General features: G+C 33.3%; 3 protein-coding genes across 4 annotated transcripts; 1 reads left to right on the top strand and 2 right to left on the bottom strand.

The window, feature by feature from the left end:
* On the bottom strand, window positions 1–6,867 carry LOC143044908 (uncharacterized). Its single transcript, XM_076217141.1, has 5 exons — window positions 6,726–6,867; window positions 5,581–5,623; window positions 4,475–4,528; window positions 3,692–3,927; window positions 1–614 (listed from the first exon to the last, which is right to left on the bottom strand). The coding sequence occupies exons 1-5, from the start codon at window positions 6,783–6,785 to the stop codon at window positions 585–587; spliced, it is 423 nt and encodes a 140-aa protein (XP_076073256.1). The 5' UTR covers window positions 6,786–6,867; the 3' UTR covers window positions 1–584.
* Window positions 6,831–11,062, top strand: LOC143044907 (kelch-like protein 24a). 2 transcript variants are annotated; one of them, XM_076217139.1, is made up of 2 exons: window positions 6,831–6,900; window positions 8,858–11,062. In XM_076217139.1, exon 2 carries the CDS (start codon window positions 8,868–8,870, stop codon window positions 10,623–10,625), a length of 1,758 nt encoding a protein of 585 aa, XP_076073254.1. In that variant the 5' UTR covers window positions 6,831–6,900; window positions 8,858–8,867; the 3' UTR covers window positions 10,626–11,062. The 2 variants fall into 2 exon arrangements, with proteins under 2 accessions (XP_076073254.1, XP_076073255.1); XM_076217140.1 differs by lacking the exon at window positions 6,831–6,900 and adding an exon at window positions 6,973–7,096.
* Window positions 11,063–13,426: 2,364 nt separating this feature from the next.
* On the bottom strand, window positions 13,427–16,992 carry LOC143044910 (kelch-like protein 24). The gene is made up of 2 exons (XM_076217142.1): window positions 16,907–16,992; window positions 13,427–16,256 (listed from the first exon to the last, which is right to left on the bottom strand). Exon 2 carries the CDS (start codon window positions 16,254–16,256, stop codon window positions 14,235–14,237), a length of 2,022 nt encoding a protein of 673 aa, XP_076073257.1. The 5' UTR covers window positions 16,907–16,992; the 3' UTR covers window positions 13,427–14,234.
* Between the last annotated feature and the right edge of the window lie 2,221 nt (window positions 16,993–19,213).

The raw sequence follows: 19,213 nt of genomic DNA on the forward strand, positions 1-19,213 counted from the left end.
AAAAATCACTATGAAGCTTATTTACTTAATCATCAAGATTTACAAATAAAACTTAAATCATTAACATGTTCAAGATTATATAAAATGAAAAAAAATATGAAAGTGGAGAATTTCAATTTTTGTGATTTTTGTTTGTTTGAGTGATCTGCAGATTTTTTCCTTTTCATACATTATTTATTTAAGTACTGTATGCACAAGATACATTGTTCTTTTTTAACAATAAATGTAGCAAAAAAAATGGTTTTGAAAAAAATCACTTGATTGATACTCAATATCTATAAAAGGCAAGAAAAGAAAAAAAATACAAAAAAAAAAATAATACAATGAATTTTAAATTGTATTTCCTGTTTCATATAATTTCAATGATAAGCTCACTGCATTATTCTATAAAAATAACTTGACAAACAAAATCTAAATAACATGTTTTATAATGTACAAAATATGAGTTAAAATAATTAGTAATAATGTACAATCTTTTGAATGTCCTCCATTTTGATTCACTGCACCTTTAATAGCAATTCTAAATTCTCAAATTATTCCAACTGGTCAATTGCTGTTCCATGACCTTCTATACTGTTCACTGCTCATTGCTGGTAAGGGGGTGGTGCTTGTTTCTGTAAAAAATAAATGTATCATTAACAAATTTGACTTTATTAATGAAGATCTGGATGGGATTTACAGGAAATCAAGGTATTGTACAACCCAAGTCCTCTTTGACAGAACCCAGAATAATGGGCCTGTCAACACTACAGAAAATTGCCCCAAAAAGTATCTTAACAATATAGAAAAGTGGAGTTCTAAAATATAAATTAAGAATAATGTACAAAAACTATAAAACTACATAATTAAAGGACTCTTTTATCCAATTTGAACCAGGTGCTCCGCAGGGCGCAGCTTTATACGACCGCAGAGGTCGAACCCTGAACAGTTGGGGCAAGTATGGACAAAACATTCTAGCGTGATACAGCTCTGAATTTGGATTGTGATCAAATTTTTGACATTACATGGTTTTTTTTTTACACAAAACAAATGTCAAGATTTTACAAATTTTACATTAAAGATTTCTTCTTCAAACTTTTTAAATCTAAAATTAAATAGTTGACACAGCATAGGTTTCTGACACAGAATGAATGTGGTCTAATGAACTTAAAAGTTTGTTTTTGCCTTTTAGCAATTCACTATGCTGTTGAATATTAATCCTCTCAAAAAAATGTTTGAAGAAATTTTCTTTTTATTTATGAAATCTGAAATGAGAAAAATTTAACCCCCCCCCCTTTTTTCACATCCCCGTTTCCCTTTTTCCAAAACTGATATCAATTCAAATTTCTAATGGAGTTTGCAACAATAACTACTCTTTTAAATACATCATAAAATATTAAAATGTAAAATAAAGTGCTTGTTATCACTGAATGGTAAAGATTGGTTGGTAGTAAAAGTGAATATACATTGTTTATTGTATAAAACAATAAAAAAAACTTCATCAGCAACATTTTATATTGGCAAATTTCCAATGAAGTTATTTACATAAAGTTATTGGCAAATAAAAATAGAAAATGACATCATAGTCATGTCTGGCAAATGTCCAACATACATTATCTAAAAACATTTTAGATAAGATAAGGAAATAAGATGTAAAAAAACTGCTTGTTATCACTGAATGGTAAAGATTATTTTAATTTATCAGTTGGTAGTAAAAAGTGAATATACATTGTATATTGTATATAACAAAGATTTAAGTTGATTCTGGACAAAGAAAGATAACTCCAATTAAAAAAAAATCTTGCTATTGCACAATATTTTGCAATTAGATATTTCTTGCTTACTATTCTGGACAAAGAAAGATAACTCTAATTAAAAAAAAATTTGCTATTTCACAATATTGTGCAATTAGATATTTCTTGCAATTGCGCAATACTGTGCAATTGAAAAGACTTGCTATTGCACAATACTTAATATAATAATTTTAGATCCTGATTTGGACCAACTTGAAAACTGGGCCCATAATAAAAAATCTAAGTACATTTTTGGATTCAGCATATCAAAGAACCCCAAGATTTCAATTTTTGTTAAAATCAGACTAAGTTTAATTTTGGACCCTTTGGACTTTAGTGTAGACCAATTTGAAAACAGGACCAAAAATACACAGTTAGATTTGGTATATCAAAGAACCCCATTTATTCAATTTTTGATGAAATCAAACAAAGTTTAATTTTGGACCCAGATTTGGACCAACTTGAAAACTGGGCCAATAATCAAGAATCTAAGTACATTTTTAGATTCAGCATATCAAAGAACCTTACTGATTCATTTTTTGTCAAAATCAAACTAAGTTTAATTTTGGACCCTTTGGACCTTAATGTAGACCAATTTGAAAACAGGACCAAAAGTTAAGAATCTACATACACAGTCATGACAGTTAGATTCGGCATATCAAAGAACCCCAATTATTCAATTTTGATGAAATCAAACAAAAGTTTAATTTTGGACCCTTTGGGCCCCTTATTATGTTGGGACCAAAACTCCCAAAATCAAACCCAACCTTTCTTTTATGGTCATAAACCTTGTGTTTAAATTTCATAGATTTCTATTTACTTATACTAACGTTATGGTGCGAAAACCAAGAAAAATGCTTATTTGGGTCCCTTTTTGGCCCCTAATTCCTAAACTGTTGGGACCTAAACTCCCAAAATCAATACCAACCTTCCTTTTATAGTCATTTACATTGTGTTTAAATTTCATTGCTTTCTATTTACTTAAACTAATGTTATTGTGCGAAAACCAAGAATAATGCTTATTTGGGCCCTTTTTTGGCCCCTAATTCCTAAACTGTTGAGACCAAAACTCCCAAAATCAATCCCAACCGTTCTTTTGTGGTCATAAACCTTGTGTCAAAATTTCATAGATTTCTATTAACTTAAACTAAAGTTATAGTGCGAAAACCAAGAAAATGCTTATTTGGGCCCTTTTTGGCCCCTAATTCCTAAAATGTTGGGACCAAAACTCCCAAAATCAATACCAACCTTCCTTTTGTGGTCATAAACCTTGTGTTAAAATTTCATAGATTTCCATTCACTTTTACTAAAGTTAGAGTGCGAAAACTAAAAGTATTCGGACGCCGGACGACGACGACGACGACGACGACGCCGACGCCAACGTGATAGCAATATACGACGAAAATTTTTTCAAAATTTGCGGTCGTATAAAAAGGAATCCGCATAAAAACAAAAGCTTTTTAAGAAACACAACATCACTCTTAAAAAGATCATAATCTGAGCACTATAATATATAGAGGGTATCCTCATGACAATAACGGTAAAAATTCTTGTCAAATGATGTTAACAGTAATTTTTACTGCACAACTATAAAATGTGCACTTTCTTTTAGACGATAAAAAAATTGACTGATTTGATTTTGACAAATCACGTTAACTTTCCAAAAATAATGGTAGCAATAATTATTTTCTCTGAAGAATCACAGTATAATTTTAACCAATTTGAAGTTAACAGTAGCCTAAAATGACTTTTTGATGTCTGAAGGTAAAGGGCATTCCTATCCACTTATAAAAAAATAATGTTGGTTAACGAGCAAAAAATATGAATGCAGTTTCACCCTTTTTTTTTAATATTTAACAAAACAGCGAAAATACAATTGCCCCAGTTATCAGATTATACAGATATCAAAAATATTTTACCGGAATCTCTGTTTGTTGATATTGCGGTGGCATAGGGGCTGTCGGTGGTTGATAATATCTTGGTGTCTGAACATGTGTATACTGTTGCTGGCTTTGATTAGTGATAATTGTGTTGTAGCCACCAGTAGGTACTTGTGCAATTCTAACGTAACGAGCTCTTGCCATTCTTCTGCGTCGGATACAAACCACACAGCTAACAATCAGTAAAAATACCACTACCCATATACACCAGAACCCTGAAACAAACAAAAATAATTACAGTATTGCAACTTTGCAAGGAGTATACATTTTTGTAATATGTTATAAGCAAAATGATGGGGTACCACTAGTTAAGCAGGAATTGTTGATCCTTCAAGAGAAAGTTTTGTGGACCACTCTTTCTTTCTCTTTTTATTTTTTATTCTTTAGGCTATGATGATATTTTATAATACTCTTTGGTATATCTAATCCATATTTTCTTTTTGTACAAAAAAAATGAAAATATAAAAATAATAATGGACCCTACATTGAATATAGTACTCAATATTTTAGAACTTGCCACATATAACTCAAATGTTTATTTACTAAAAAACCTGCAAATATTACAAAGTAAGCATAATGTACTGTTTGATTTTAGGATCTGTATTGCCAAATAGATATAGGAAGATGTGGTATGAGTGCCAATGAGACAGCTCTCAATCCAAATAACAAAAAAAAGTAAACCATTATAGGTCAAGGTACAGCCTTCAACACGGAGCCTATACATATATAGAAGGTTTATGACTATTATATACTAATACTTACACCAAACTTGATAAACACTGTAATTTTGACAACACCACCCGTCACAGCAATAATCTGAAATAATACAGAACTCAGTTGCATATTTTTGTAGCTACATGTATTAGTATTTGAGGTTGCAATACTGTAAACTCAGAAATTACTGTATACAAATATTATTGCAATGCTTGTGGAAAGGACAAAAAATCTAAAATAATTATTGTGATTGCAGGAAAACCTGCATACAGTTATATATATATTGATATCAGAATGTGAAATCTTTATTATTGTGATACTCACTAATTATTAAAGTGCATTATTCTCATTAATAAAAACCTAGCAATTAGTTCTGAATTTGTAGTATTAAGATTGGTTGTTTCTTGCATTGGAGCAACGTATATTTGTATATACATGTATTTAATAAAACATACAAATGATACCCAACTAGTTCATTGGCGGATCCAAGGGGGGGGGGGGGGGTCCGGGGGTTGCAACCCCCTTTTTTTTGGCCGATCAATGCATTTGAATGGGGACATATAGCTGGAACCCCCCTTTATATCCTGGGTTGGGAACCCCCCTTTTTAAAATGGTTTGGATCCGCCCCTGTAGTTCTTTATGAAAGAAAGAACACAAGGAAAATTACATGGCATGTACATGTATAGAAGGGAACAATCTTTCCTATTATATGATACTTAACTTAAATTCCAGATGAGAAGGGAAAAGGTAGACAGTCCAGTGGCTGATCCATAAATTTTCATAAGTGGGGTCCACTGACTACCTAAGAGGGGGCCCGCTTCCCTCTCTCGTCAGTGATATTCCCTATATAACCAATATAACCCCTCCCCCTAAATCTGCCCTCTGGACCAGTCTGGACACTAAAATGAGGGAAGGTACATAAACTATAGAAGAGAATATTTTTATTCACCAAATTAAATATTATTTTAGCTTTTTCAGATTTCATCAGAGACCTATATATATATTTCAAATATGTATATTTTATATGTCTCTGATCATGCTGATTGCATACACAAATTATATACACATGTACATGTGTATTATAGCATAGTCTAGAACAGGACATCTGACCCTTCCAAGTTTAAAAATAAGTCCTTAAGTTTATAAGTACTTACAGTCATCATCATAACATGCTTGTTTTGGACAGTATGTTACACCCTAAATATAAACAAAGTTCTAACATATAATTATAATCAAAGTCTGTAAGTTATAGCAGGACATCAAAATTAGCGAAATAGAAATATCTTAAAAAGCAAAATTGTTTTTTTTTTTTTGTTTAAGTATGAAAGATTAACATGATTAATAAGTGTAGGTATATATTATAAACATAATTGTCTTAGAAGAGTGTTATGCAGAGGTCATTTAGTAGTAATGATTTTTTTTATGTAATTTAAAAGGGAGTATCAGTTATTACCCACCATGTAGATATTTTTTTAAATGTATTTTCTTTTTAATTTCAGAGGGAAAAGTTAAAATCCTAATTCAAATTACAAAATTAGCTTAGAACAACCTGTTAACAATCCAAGATAAACTTTTGACTAAGTTCTCAAAAATAAACAATGTCATAATTTGTGTAATTAAGTTAACAGATAAGTACATGTGTTTGTAATAATTAATGTACTTTTTGTGGCAAAGTTCTGTTGATTTAACATTAGAAACACCAACACTAAGTTCTCAAAAGTAAACAATGTCATAATTTGTGTAATTTAGTAAGGGAGTTACCATTTGATTTTTATGGGGGGGCTAGGATGAAAATTTTTTTCCTGCTTTTTTTTTTAGTTGTAATCTCTGTCCTGCCTTTTTATTTTTTACTCTATTCGGTCCTGCCTTTTTTTTTACTAGTTATCCTGACTTTTTTTACACATATTGTCATCCTGCCTTTTTTTTTTACCAAGTTGCTCATCCTGCCTTTTTTTTTACTCAAAACTCCTGTCCTGCCTATTTTTTTCAAATTTCATCCTAGCCCCCCCATAAAAATCAAATGGTAGCTCCCTAAATAAATGTGTATCTATTTTTGTAATAATTGATGTACTGTTAAAGTTCTGTTGATGTAACTTTAGAAAGATACTATTATTGATTATTAATGTTGTTGTCTCATGTGTAGTTTTCATTTCGACAAATTAATCAGTCTTTTTCATAAATGTTCATGTAATTATGTAAACATAAACATCATAACTATTGACAAACAAGTTTCTGCGTTCCTCGAGTAACAACTGCAGACATTAAACGAAAACATGAACTACTTCATATTTTTTATTACCTGAACAAATGTTGTCATTAAAGACAAACAAATTGCTTTTAAAATCCATAAGACCTCCATTTCTACTGATTTCCGTTTCTCAAATGTATTCCGGAAGACATATGATGGTCACATGATAGCTCAAATGACAATTTATCTCCCTTTGAAACGTGAGTCAATGCAACCGCTCCTCAATGTAAGTATTTGTATCAATGATGTTAATCTTTTCTGACACAAACAAATTGTATAAACTCAATTGATGCAATTTTATGAAATTAAATATATTAATCATAAGGTGCTCTGATTAGAGGCAATATTCAAGCTTTAAAAAAGTCACGGTATACATGTAACCAACGTAAACAATACAGTTTATTGACAATATAGTCATGTTAGTAAGTATATAACATTGCATAATGTATATAAAAACTCTAACATACTTAGATCAAGGATTTTGTATATTAAAAAAAGATTTATATAGTACAAATCCTTGCATATATCAGAGACATATAATACATTGTATTATATGATATATTAATTAAAGACGGTTTACATGGTATAACTAACTGTATATTTTTTAATCAACAATACAATGTATAGCAGTTTGATTTAATTTAAATTGTTTAAGACATATTAACTACATGAACTATCGAGACATCTGTTATGAATAAATTACATTATAATTGTGAACGTATTTATAATGTTTTACTTACATCATGCACATACATATCTATATAAAGACTTAGTATGTGTATTTCTCTGAATCATGTATCTGTATCTGTATTTGGAGATAAGCTAGCTAGATTACTTAGCTATGGTTAGATCTGTACTAGAATACGGTTTTCTCATTTGGGACCTATTCACCACCAGCAATGACCAGGGAAATAGAAACAAAAATAGTTAGCCATTCAGAAAAGAGGTGCACGTTTCATCCTGCATGATTACAAACCCAGAGAAACAGGATTCGTAACAAGCTTTTAAAGCTAGAACTAACACCTATCCAAGATCGGATCTCGAGGAAACATCAGAGGCTGACTATGTTCTACAAAGTGGTTGAGGGATTGGTACCGTCTTTTGAACCATCTAACTACACATGTACCAACAAGAAATCAGAAACAAATGCCAAGTCAAGGCAAATTGTGATTTTCAATACACAAACAACGTAGAAAGAATAGAAACCAGACCATTCGAAATGATAGACTGCAGAACAGACATCAGAAAGAACTTTCTTTTCCTAATACAATATATAATGGAGTGGAAACATCTGCTTTTATTGATAGTTATATTATAGAACGTTAACTATTGGCATAAACTGAACATAGTAAAACTTGGGTGTTTGAGAAGAAATTAGCAGTAGCCAGTGCAATCTAGCCAAACAGTAATTATGACGCTTTCCCGATTAATAGATTTTCACTGAATGTTTCCTCAAATTAGATTGGAAAGCAGCAAAGGAAATATACACCGTCTTCGTCATCTGGGACTATGCCCATCCCTCCCATCATCATTATCACATCGTCATCAATGTATTTATCATTATTATTAATAATGTTTGATTAATTGTATTGCTTGATTATATCATAGTATTGACGTGTACGATCCTCCAAGAAGGTAGTAAAGCCTAGGAGGTATTTTCGTGCACTGCAATGTGTTTTATGATAGTAATTTTACGTACAATCACATTTTGTTTAATTTTGTTTAAAGTCGTAATTTACGTTCACCATGTTCACTAAGGTCACGATAATGATACCGGCACTGCAAAACATGATTTTCAGTACACTCAATTTTGTTTAATGCGACTGGTCCTTTGTTTTAAAGCCTTGGTCACCTCAACTGTTTCGTCAGATCCGCACTTACTGAGGCAACTGGGTTCGGCAACACAATTTGAATATTGCTAGTGCATTATCATGCGTTTGCTTTAGCATACAGATCGTGTATTTTTCTAAAAATGTCCTCCTATTTTCTCTCAAAATGGACAATCATTTTCACGTGTTCGTGCAACTCTGAAATTCAACAATGATGAAAGAGAGGTAGGGAGGCTGTCCTTTCCAGTGTATATTTTTGAATTTGTTTTTATTTATAATTAGATTACCATGCAGTTAAAGTTCACGATATATAACAACATATATGTTAAAGTTAGTTTTTTTTTTCTTTTCTAGATTGCTCACAATGAATGACAACGATGGAATGAGCTGGACAGACGACAGTTGTGAAGCATGGCGGGTACGATATCATAAAGAAATATGTCATGGCCTTGCACAGGCACTAAGTAATGAAGAGTTTACCGACATTAAAATTATAATTGATGAGAAAACATTTAACTGTCATCGTATAGTCTTGTCAATTATGTCACCGTATTTTAGTGCAATGTTCGCTTCTGGTATGAAGGAATGTCAAGATGGCGTCGTTCACCTTCAAAATGTTGAAAGTGAGGCATTCGAGAAGATCCTGAAATTTATTTACGGTGGACAAGATTTTATAGACACAGAAAATGTTGATTCCCTTCTGCAAGCGGCAGTGATGCTACAGATAAAATGTCTGCAAGAGAGATGTGAGGAATATATGGTAGGGAAACTTGATCCTGAAAATTCTTTAGGTGCCTGGAAGTTAGCTCAAGGTCATGGCTGTTTGTGTCTTGCGGAGAGGGCTTTCCAGTTCATATTATATTATTTTGAACAAATTTGTAAAACTGAAGATTTTTTGGCTATAGATTGTGACGAATTATTGCAAATAATTGATAATAACAATTTAAACATTAAAAGTGAAGAGCTAGTTTGTGAAGCTGTTATGAAGTGGGTGCATTTTAATGTTGATAACAGAATAAAAGACCTTCCGAGAATTTTTGAAAAATTGCGTCTCCCTCTTATACAACCAGAATATTTAATTGATGTTCTCGAACAGGATAAGTTAATTAGACATGACCAATCCTGTCGGGATGTGTTAGAAGAAGCCAAACGATACCATTTGTTGCCCGCCAGAAGACAGGAATTTGTTTCGCCTCGAATGAGCTTTCGGAATTTCGGCGACTTTGAGGAGGTAGTGGTTTGTGTCGGTGGTACAGACGACAATTCTAAGACAACACAACGCGTGATCTGTTACAGTGAAAAGAGAAGTAAATGGTTCTCGTTGGCAAATATGCCGCATGATCCGGGTGTAGAATTTGCAACTTGTTCGTATGGCAATGCTATTTATATTTCGGGTGGCAGCACAAAAATGAATGCAATGCTCTGCTATATAAGTACTCAAAACAAATGGGTATACTGCGAACCTATGTTGCTTGGACGCCGACGCCATGCCATGGTAGCAGTTGGGGAACATGTTTACGTATTGGGAGGGTATGATGACAATAATGACGATGACTTCCGAACTTTAATGAGTATTGAACAATATAGCATAGCAACTGGAAGTTGGGAAGACGCCGGGTATCTTTCGGTTGCTGTGCGTTCTGCGTCCGTTGCGGTAGATAGAGAGAAAATATATTTGTTTGGAGGCGTTACACGTGAAGATTTTGATACGAAAATTGTTCAATGCTTTGATACTAGACTAAAAACGTGCAATATAGTGTGTGAACTTCCCGTATACTGTAGGTTATCGTCTGCAATATCACATGATCATAAAATTTATCTCGTCTGCCCAGATGGTGATATTATCGTATTTTCAGCAGATGGGACAACGGAAGAAAAGGGGAAAATACCCGGATTCGACCGTTATAGCTTTGGTGCAGTATTGAAAAATAATTCTATTATCGTCCTTGGTGGTATGGACTCTGACCATTCATATGGGGACTGCATAACATTCGATCTTCTAACATCAACCTCATCAATATCGGCAGATGTACTGCCACAAAAAGCTTCGGGTATCGGCTGTGTGAAAACTGTAATTAACAAGAAATATCTCGAAACGTTATCTCGAAGTAAACAAAATTGAATTGAGAGAAAACCGGAAGACAAAATAACCTTGGGAATATTAGTATAACATGCATAACATTTGAAGTCAGTAGTATATTGTAGCTTTTGTACATATCAGCCGCGTGGTAGTTCTAATTCAATTTTTCTTCCTTGATATAATTAAGTTAACCAAAAAGATGACTTTTCTTATAACTTACTCGATTTGTAAAGTGGTGCTTTGTTTTTGTGAATACTTTTGTATCTTCATGAGACAATCTCGAAAATCCCCATGCATCAATAACAGTGGTGTTCCTCTTTACATTGCAGTTCATCCTATGTTCTGTCCAAAGTACAATCTCATCAAATCACTCTCTCCATCTGGTCAGAAATGACTATATTACCGTAGAAAACAACAGTCAAGTCATCAATGTTAGAAGGGCTTTGCGAACAAAAAAGCATATTAAACTTTCAACTATATTATGTGTTCAATTGTTTTGACATTGTTGTGTATTTATACATTAAATATATTTTTAAAATCATCAAAAACAAATTTTATGTCTGCATAAATGTTTTGCTAATGCGAGACCATCTTCGTTAGCCAAGGGGTATGATCCACTCTACTCCTCTCCGGGAGCCTCTGAGGAGAGGAGTGGGCTAGCGAAGATAATGCGAGATATAAGGTACATATACAGTCATTTAGTTTGACAGTACTGCCGCAAATAATAAAAATATCAATTGGCCTGAATGGTCTTCCAGTACGCTTTTGGACTCGAGAAGTCATTGGTCAAATGAAAAACATTCTAAATCTCATTTCTGGTTCTAAAGTAAGAATACATCCTGAAAAAAAAAGTATTTTATTTTAAAGTAAAAAATTATGATTTGTGGGTAAACATGTCTGCGTTGTGACTATTTTCAGGTTGTATTTAATCTTGACAAGAAGTCTTGTGTTTGAAGCGAGATACATTTATGTAAAAGAGTGGCGAAAGATACTAGAGGAACATTTAAAATCGTAGATCGATTCGCCATGGCTAAAAAAGAAAAAAAGACAAACAGACTAATAATACTTCACAAGACACAACATAGAAAACTAAAGACTAATCAACACAAACTCAACCAAAAACTTGGGGTGTTCTCAGGTACTCCGGAAGGCACCCAGCGTGTTGCTCATGTTATTACAAACCCGGTAAATAGTCTTATTCGAGATTGTAATTGCGACATAAGGAACATATCCGATATCATCTGTGTAACGGATATTCCGTAACGGCCAACCAAACTCGTGACGGCGTCCGTACAATTTACGGAAGGATGATTTCAACATCACCTTTTGGAACTCTTGGTTTAATAGTTTTCTTGTGAGCAGCAACACTCTATCAAGGAAATCATGATATGAAATACAAGCCCGTGAATATAATAGTGTATCAATTTTATCAGTAAGCAAAGCCGGGCTTCAAAGTTATTGTGAAACTGCCTATTCTATAGGTGGCTCCATATGCAGGCGCTGCTGGGATGTTGCTACATAGAAATAGGAAGTTTGCAATTGGGAAGCTGAAATCATCTCTTTTGTCGTAAAGTTGTGTGTTCAACCGACCCTCAATGTCAATTTTTAGATGTAAGTCAAGATATGAGGCAGACTTAACTGTATCTGTTGTATCCTTATCTCTATTTCGATAGGATATATCGATGCGTTCAACATATTACCGGTAGTCACCAAATTTTTAATTATTTAGTGATAAAACATCATCTATATAGCGGAAAGTAAAATTAAAGGATATTGCTAACCTGTTTTCCATCTTCCTAAGAAGTTCCTGTATGAAGTCAGCCTCATAAGAATAAAGGAACAAGTTGGCAAGAAGACGGACAAAATTTTTATCATGGGAATGCCAATAGTTTGTTGAAAAACACGTCCTCCAAACGTATCAAATTATGTTGTCAATCACGAAATCAAGTCAGTTTCAGAGAATTTTTTGTTTGAGTGATTCTTTACAAAATGGGATTCGTCCCTCCCTAAGACAAGTACTTGTATCTACGTTCGCCATTCTTTTTTTTATGAAACAAAGAAATACCAACTCTTTCAATTTGTCTTTTAGTTTGGAATGGGGAATACTTTTGTAAAGTCTAGAAAAAATATTTTTTTTAATACTATTACAAGATAAAAGAGTCTTAGATTGCATATAAATGTACTCTAAAAGATCTTCGGAATTTTTTAGTATCCAAATCTGATTCACGCCACCTATAGAATAGGCAGTTTCACAATAATTTTGAAGCCCGGCTTTGATTACTGATAAAATTGATGTTAATGGTTTAAATTCTTTTGGTGTTATATCTCTGTACCGTTGTATCTTATAGTTTATGAGAATAAAGATTACATATCTAAATTTGGACAAATTATAGAATTTTCTTGAGAAAAAAGTATATGTTCATAAGTTTTATAATTGCTGTGACGTAGTTTCCTTGAAATATGGGTGTTCAGTATTGTCTTTGCATTGTGTTTGCCTCGTGACGTCTTAAGCTTGATCTGATGACCAAACGTGTTCTTTCCCTGTTATTATTTTTACCCTATTATAGTTATATTAACAGGACTATAAAGGGTTACCACCTTATAAACGCCATTGGTGTCAAATTTTCAGAGAAGAAACCAGTCTCCCATGATTATTGATTTTACCTTAGCCTCACGTAAACAGATTCTTGTGTTGTTCATACCAAATTATGCATTTGATTATACGTTTCATTACTCCCGTAAACAAATGAAATCTTTTACAAATACAGATGAAAAGTTCATAATCATCACAATGTGTTTAAATTGTATTTGAGCACAGAGAAATCTTATAAAAAGTTCATATTCATTACAATGTGTTTAAATTGTATTTGATCACAGAGATAACAGTATAATATAAATAATTGAGAACAATATAAAAAAATGATCGTTTTTTAAATTCCTTTGTTATAACATATATAAAGTGTTTCGTATCAGCGAGTCAACGTTCAATTATAACTTTTCATAACTTCTATATAGCTAGAAATATCAAATGCTTCTATCATCCTGTACATATGGAATTCTGTGTTCTTGTGCAATATTGCAAGTCATCAGCGATAAGGATTAAAACCAAGGACCTTTTACAGCCAACATTAGTGGAAGGATAAGAAGTAGATTCAAAATTGAATAAACATTCGGAAATCGCTTTCAACAATCTTCATATTTGCCTATAAACTTGTTCGTGCACATTGCCCTGAAGTACAATTCTAAATTGTGGTTCGACGGTTTGTAAGAACAGATGAATTTCTACACTTTCTTACGACTGTTTCATGGAGTGATACACAATTAACTATAAGTCGTACTTTCATAATTATTAATGTTAAACGGTGTTACGTAAAAACAATTTTCCGCATCTATGTATTATTCCGGTTTAAAGTAACGAAGGGAGGTACCAAATGAACATTCAAACGCGTATACCTAAGTCAAAGACAAACTGTCAAACGTCCTGGCAAAACCCGTGCAAATGACACAGAGTTTACGAAATACAACATTTAACATTCATAGACTGAACAACACACATTAAACTAAACAATCGGGATGATATCAGGTGCTATTAGGTCCTGCTCCACATGTAAAAGTAAGTAATTTCCCTTCATTGTTCTTCGACCCGTCATGTCAATCTTTGTACAAATTTTCCAGTATAAGTAAAGATTTGCGAATGTTGTGGATTATCATGAAATACTGGTTTGATTCCTTTTTAGCAGGTACTTTCATGTTCCTATTTGTCATAGAAGTTGTTTTAGACACGACATCAAACGACCTTGCCTCTGTAGACTCCATGCGATCCGAGCTTCCACCTATTACAAACACTTTACCATTATAAAATGCTGTACCGAATCCAAACATGGTTTGTTTGTGCACTGAACCTAAAACAACCGGATCTTTACCATGGTCATATAAAACCACATCTCCTTTTGGACCAACAATATATGCTACATCTTCATTCATTACTAGTCCACTAAAACTGCACATTATTGGTAACTTTGAAAACGAGGAGCACGAATTAGTTGTTAAATCGTACATCTGAATAGCAGAGGAAAACTCACCAAAGGACTTATTACCTCCAAATACAATAATGCTCTCATTAAATATTGCACATGAAGGATTTGATACGGCAATGCTGAGAGAACCCATCCGATTCCATGACTTTTCCGTTATATTGTATTTGTCTACATATGGCCACACCACAATTCTATCCTGACTTCCGCCAAGAATATACAGATTATCATTCTTTATTACCATGGCATGATCTGCGCGTCCATATTTAAGCTCAATTGGACCTAATTTCTGCCATTTATTTGAAGGAAAATTGAATCGGTGAAAAGCTGTTGGATTTCCACTTCCGCCGCATATATAAATATCACTGTCGTTTGAACATGAACCATACGAACCTCCGGTCGAATGAGTTGGTAACCCCGGCAACTGGTACCACGAGTTGTTTACAAAACTAAAGCATGCTAAGTGAAGTCCTGGTATATAACTTGAGGACCACATAACAACCATGACATCTTCTGTTTCAAATGCTCTGGTTTGTTCAGTTTTACTATTTTTTATTACATCTTTGATATACTCCACACAGTTTCGGTCCTTTTTTACCAAAGGATTTTCTAAAGTTTCTTCTAACGCACTTTCCAAAATTAATGAAAGTCTAACATTTTTCAAAAGATCAGTAATTGCGATTTTATCTTTTTGGTGTTTAATCCATGAAAGTACAAATTTTAAGATCGCATATTCATTCTCTACATTTATCTGGTCGTTTTGCAAGATTCTATTTATCATGCTTTTTGTAAGTGTTAGGAATTCTTTGTTATTAGATACAGCACTAAAATGACGACACACAAAGCTTATCCCTTTAGAGACAATATAATCAGACCCAACTGCGTCGCCGAGTTGAACCACGTCAATGCAATTGTCAATTTCAATATGGCGTACCATAAAACGTTCACATTGAGCTTGAAGTAATGGGATTTGTAAATAGGACGAGGTAGACATTAAATCCTGAACATTCTGTATTGTAACTGGTATTTCACCAGTATACATAAAGTCGAGAATCTTACCAAACGTCTTTTTATCTACATTGTGAATTATGACTTCCTCCTGATGAAGCTCGCTTAGCTTCGAAGAAAACATGGCGTCAAAGTATGCAGAGAAAGCCGCTAAGATAACCTTATGACAGCAAAATCTTTGTTTTTGTACGAGCAGAGTTATATCAGATAAATTATCGTTCTTTCTTGACTTTGTTAAAGTGTCACCAAATGTCAAATTTCTCTGCTTAACAAATTCTTCGTTCAAACAGCTTTGTTTCTTTGTGTCCTTTTTCAGATGCGGTATTGGCAACCCAAACATTTTTGCTGCTGAGATAAAAGTTTCATTAAAATCCTGAGGTTTGATTGTTGATTTGTAAAGCATTGATAGAAAATATGCTACATTATTGAGACATATTCCTACAGCCAAAGAGTTGTCACCAGGTGCCGTGGTTCCTGGTTTATGAGAATGTTTACATAAACTGGAAAACAGAATTTGATGACACTGGATACTTCCATCTTTAGCTTTTATTGTAAAATCAAGATATTGCTCTAAAGTCCAGTATTTTTCCAAATTCCGAAGAATACTTAAAACATGTGCTTCAGACACCATCTGAAAAAAGTAAAGCGTGAAAGAAAAATCACAAAAAAAAACCAAACAACTACATGTATATAATTCAGGTGAGGTCTAAACTGTAAAGAATTGTAAAAGACAGTCAAGTTCAAATACCGGTATAGCAGACATATATTTACCCTGTTTACAATTTAGAATAATTATTGTACTTCTGCAAAATCAGAACTGCCAACATCTTATCTTATTTTCTTTTTGTATATATATAATTATGTAAATGATCTTTTTGATTTTTTGGAATTTTTACTTTAGAATAATCATTTATTCGAACACTCAAAAATTTCCGAAATGTTACCAAATAAATAGAAATGGTTGGTAGAAGTGCTATATAAATATGCTTATAATTTCATTTTTGCTTAAAGTCCAGTGGCAAATAGTTCGTGCATATCATGGATGATGCACACTGAGAATAAACAAGATCGACTGAGTTTGTTATAAATGATAGTTTACAATATTATCTTGTCTAAAGTCAAGCAGTTTTAAGCCATTTACTGTTTCGCAATGTTTAAAGGGAAATAACACTAATGTATTTCCTATGATTTAAACCATTATAAAAATTATAATGATGTGATGTACAATACTTCTTCAGCAAATTAAACTTCAATTTCACATCAAAATTAAGTAATGCTTACCTTTAAATTCGAACAGATTTTCGTCTATGTGAAGCAAGTTAACACCTTCACAACAAAAACTATCTTTTTTGTTTACGCTGTTGTGAAGATAAAAGGGAAGTAAGACAATTTAATTTGTGGCGCGAAGTATGAATTGCTTAAAAAATTAATAGATTTGAGCAGTATTCTGAAACTTTAATAATAGTGTGTGGTCCAGTGACAGACAAGACAAAACTGTATTGCAAAAACGAAACACTGGCAAGTTGCAAAGCAGTACAAAAAATACAGGCATCAGTGGCGGATTCAGAACTTTTCCTAAGGGGGGGGCCCGCTGCCTGACCTAAAGGGGGGGGGGGGGGCGCTCCAGTCATGCTTCAGTGATTTCCTATATAAGCAACCAAATTTTTCCCACGAAAGGGGGGGCCCGGGCCCCCCCCCCCCCTGGATCCGCCTATGCGCATGTCTCGGAAAACAATTTCCTATTCCTCAATATAACACAGTGCCTGTGAAAATGAAGTCTTTTCACAACATAAGCAAACGACTTACATCTAATCAATTTTAGGATTTACCAACATGGGCCTCAAATCTAACCAGATTCTGGCAGAGACTTTTACAACACTGTGTTATAGTAGTCTCAGATTCTGATAAACAAAACCGACTAATCATTGGAGCCTAAAATGAGATACGACCACAGGCACTTGTCTCAGGAAAAATAAATTTTCTATATACCTAATAACCTATACTAAGGTGAAAACGATCCCCCTGAGACAAGTGCCTATGGATAAAGCAGACATATGAACATAATTATACAAGTTGCAATGTAACTGCATCAGAGTTCTCTTGAAAAAGGAATTGGTAACTGAAAATCAAATAGGGGTGCTCATTTCCCGAATCCCAATTTGAAAAAAAAATCCTAATTCCCACTTTCCCCCCAATTTAAATTGTATAACCTCCTTCATCTATGCTCTTTAACTTTCTACTTGTTTGGCTTTAAAATTTTGATATGAGCGTCACTGATGAGTCTTATGTAGACGAAACGCGCGTCTGGCGTACTAAATTATAATCCTGGTACATTTGATAACTATCAGTCCCACATTTTTTTTACCCTGTATCCAGATCCTTAGCAATCTCTGTGCGCATCATTTGTGGGAGGTCGTGGGTTCAAACATCTGCCAAAGGAAGTTCGTATTTTCTGTATCACTCCTAAGCGGCATTGATAAAGGGTTCATCCATAATAGTCAATCATTTTCCAAAGTATACAAAGAGACCACTGTTTCAGACCCCAAACCCAACCTGAAAAACACAGGTACTTGTCTCAGAAAAAAAATATTCCTATATACCTTAATATAACATATATTAAACAATATAGGGGGGATCTGAGACAAGTGCCTGTGCTCAAAAGGCCTCCACCATCAACCATTTTCAAATGTCAAGACCAGAATATTACTCACAATCATACCAATATTGAGTTGTATTCCACCCTACAAAAGGTGTTTATTATAGGCTTGTCAATGAGTTTAATATCGGCATTTGCAAAATATTTCAAAATAGCCTCCCTTTAAATTTTTTTGTTTATAAATTTCTGTTATGACATTGAGGATTTGTATAAGTGGAACTTATTATTTGAAAAAAGACGGGCGTATCATTCAATCACGGCGGAGCTCTTAATTTTTGTTATATTTTATCGCTGATCCTTGTGTATTTTCTTTTTTTAGTTATTTTGTAAAAGTTAAAAAAAAATCCGTCTTCCTGTGGACTGTTGGTTATCTTGTGAACTGCATATATATAGAAGCTATTAAAGATATATCGGGCTCAGGGTTCTCGTCCTGGATGTTCTTTTTAAAACGTTTAACAGTCATCCTTTATCATTTATGCGATGAAAAGTATCACAGTAGGTATTATAGTCAGATCGATATTGTTGTTTTCACGGGTAGTATGGTCGTCATATCGAGGAGCGTTTAGTACTTTGATTTTGTCATAGTTTGGATAAGTTTGACATGACGGTGTTTTTTATGGCAATCAATGCAAAAATGTAAACATTCGGATATTTTGTAAAAGGAACTTCTGATCAATAATTCAAGCTGGTATTAAGTACCTTTGTATATAGTAAATATGTTAGTACATCACAAAAACAACAAAGTGCAATTTGATTCAATATCAACAAGCTGAACATCAAACCCTGTTTTAAGTTATACTACATTATTAATAATGTTAAAAGGTATATTTTTCTACAAATAAAACTTGACTGCTACTTTTAAAACTCTTGTACACTCTGTTCGTGAACTATTCTTAATATTTATCTATCTGTGTATCAATTTTACACATGAA

Source organism: Mytilus galloprovincialis, chromosome 9, assembly GCF_965363235.1.
Source record: "Mytilus galloprovincialis chromosome 9, xbMytGall1.hap1.1, whole genome shotgun sequence".
Classification (NCBI taxonomy): domain Eukaryota; kingdom Metazoa; phylum Mollusca; class Bivalvia; order Mytilida; family Mytilidae; genus Mytilus; species Mytilus galloprovincialis.

Coding starts and splice junctions, on each gene's coding strand:
- LOC143044907 (XM_076217139.1), top strand. CDS start 8,868: ATGAATGACAACGATGGAATGAGCTGGACAGACGACAGTTGTGAAGCA.
- LOC143044908 (XM_076217141.1), bottom strand. CDS start 6,785: ATGGAGGTCTTATGGATTTTAAAAGCAATTTGTTTGTCTTTAATGACA. Junction 5,624..6,725: donor TAATGACAACATTTGTTCAG/GTAATAAAAAAT, acceptor GTTTATATTTAG/GGTGTAACATACTGTCCAAA. Junction 4,529..5,580: donor AGCATGTTATGATGATGACT/GTAAGTACTTAT, acceptor GTATTATTTCAG/ATTATTGCTGTGACGGGTGG.
- LOC143044910 (XM_076217142.1), bottom strand. CDS start 16,256: ATGGTGTCTGAAGCACATGTTTTAAGTATTCTTCGGAATTTGGAAAAA.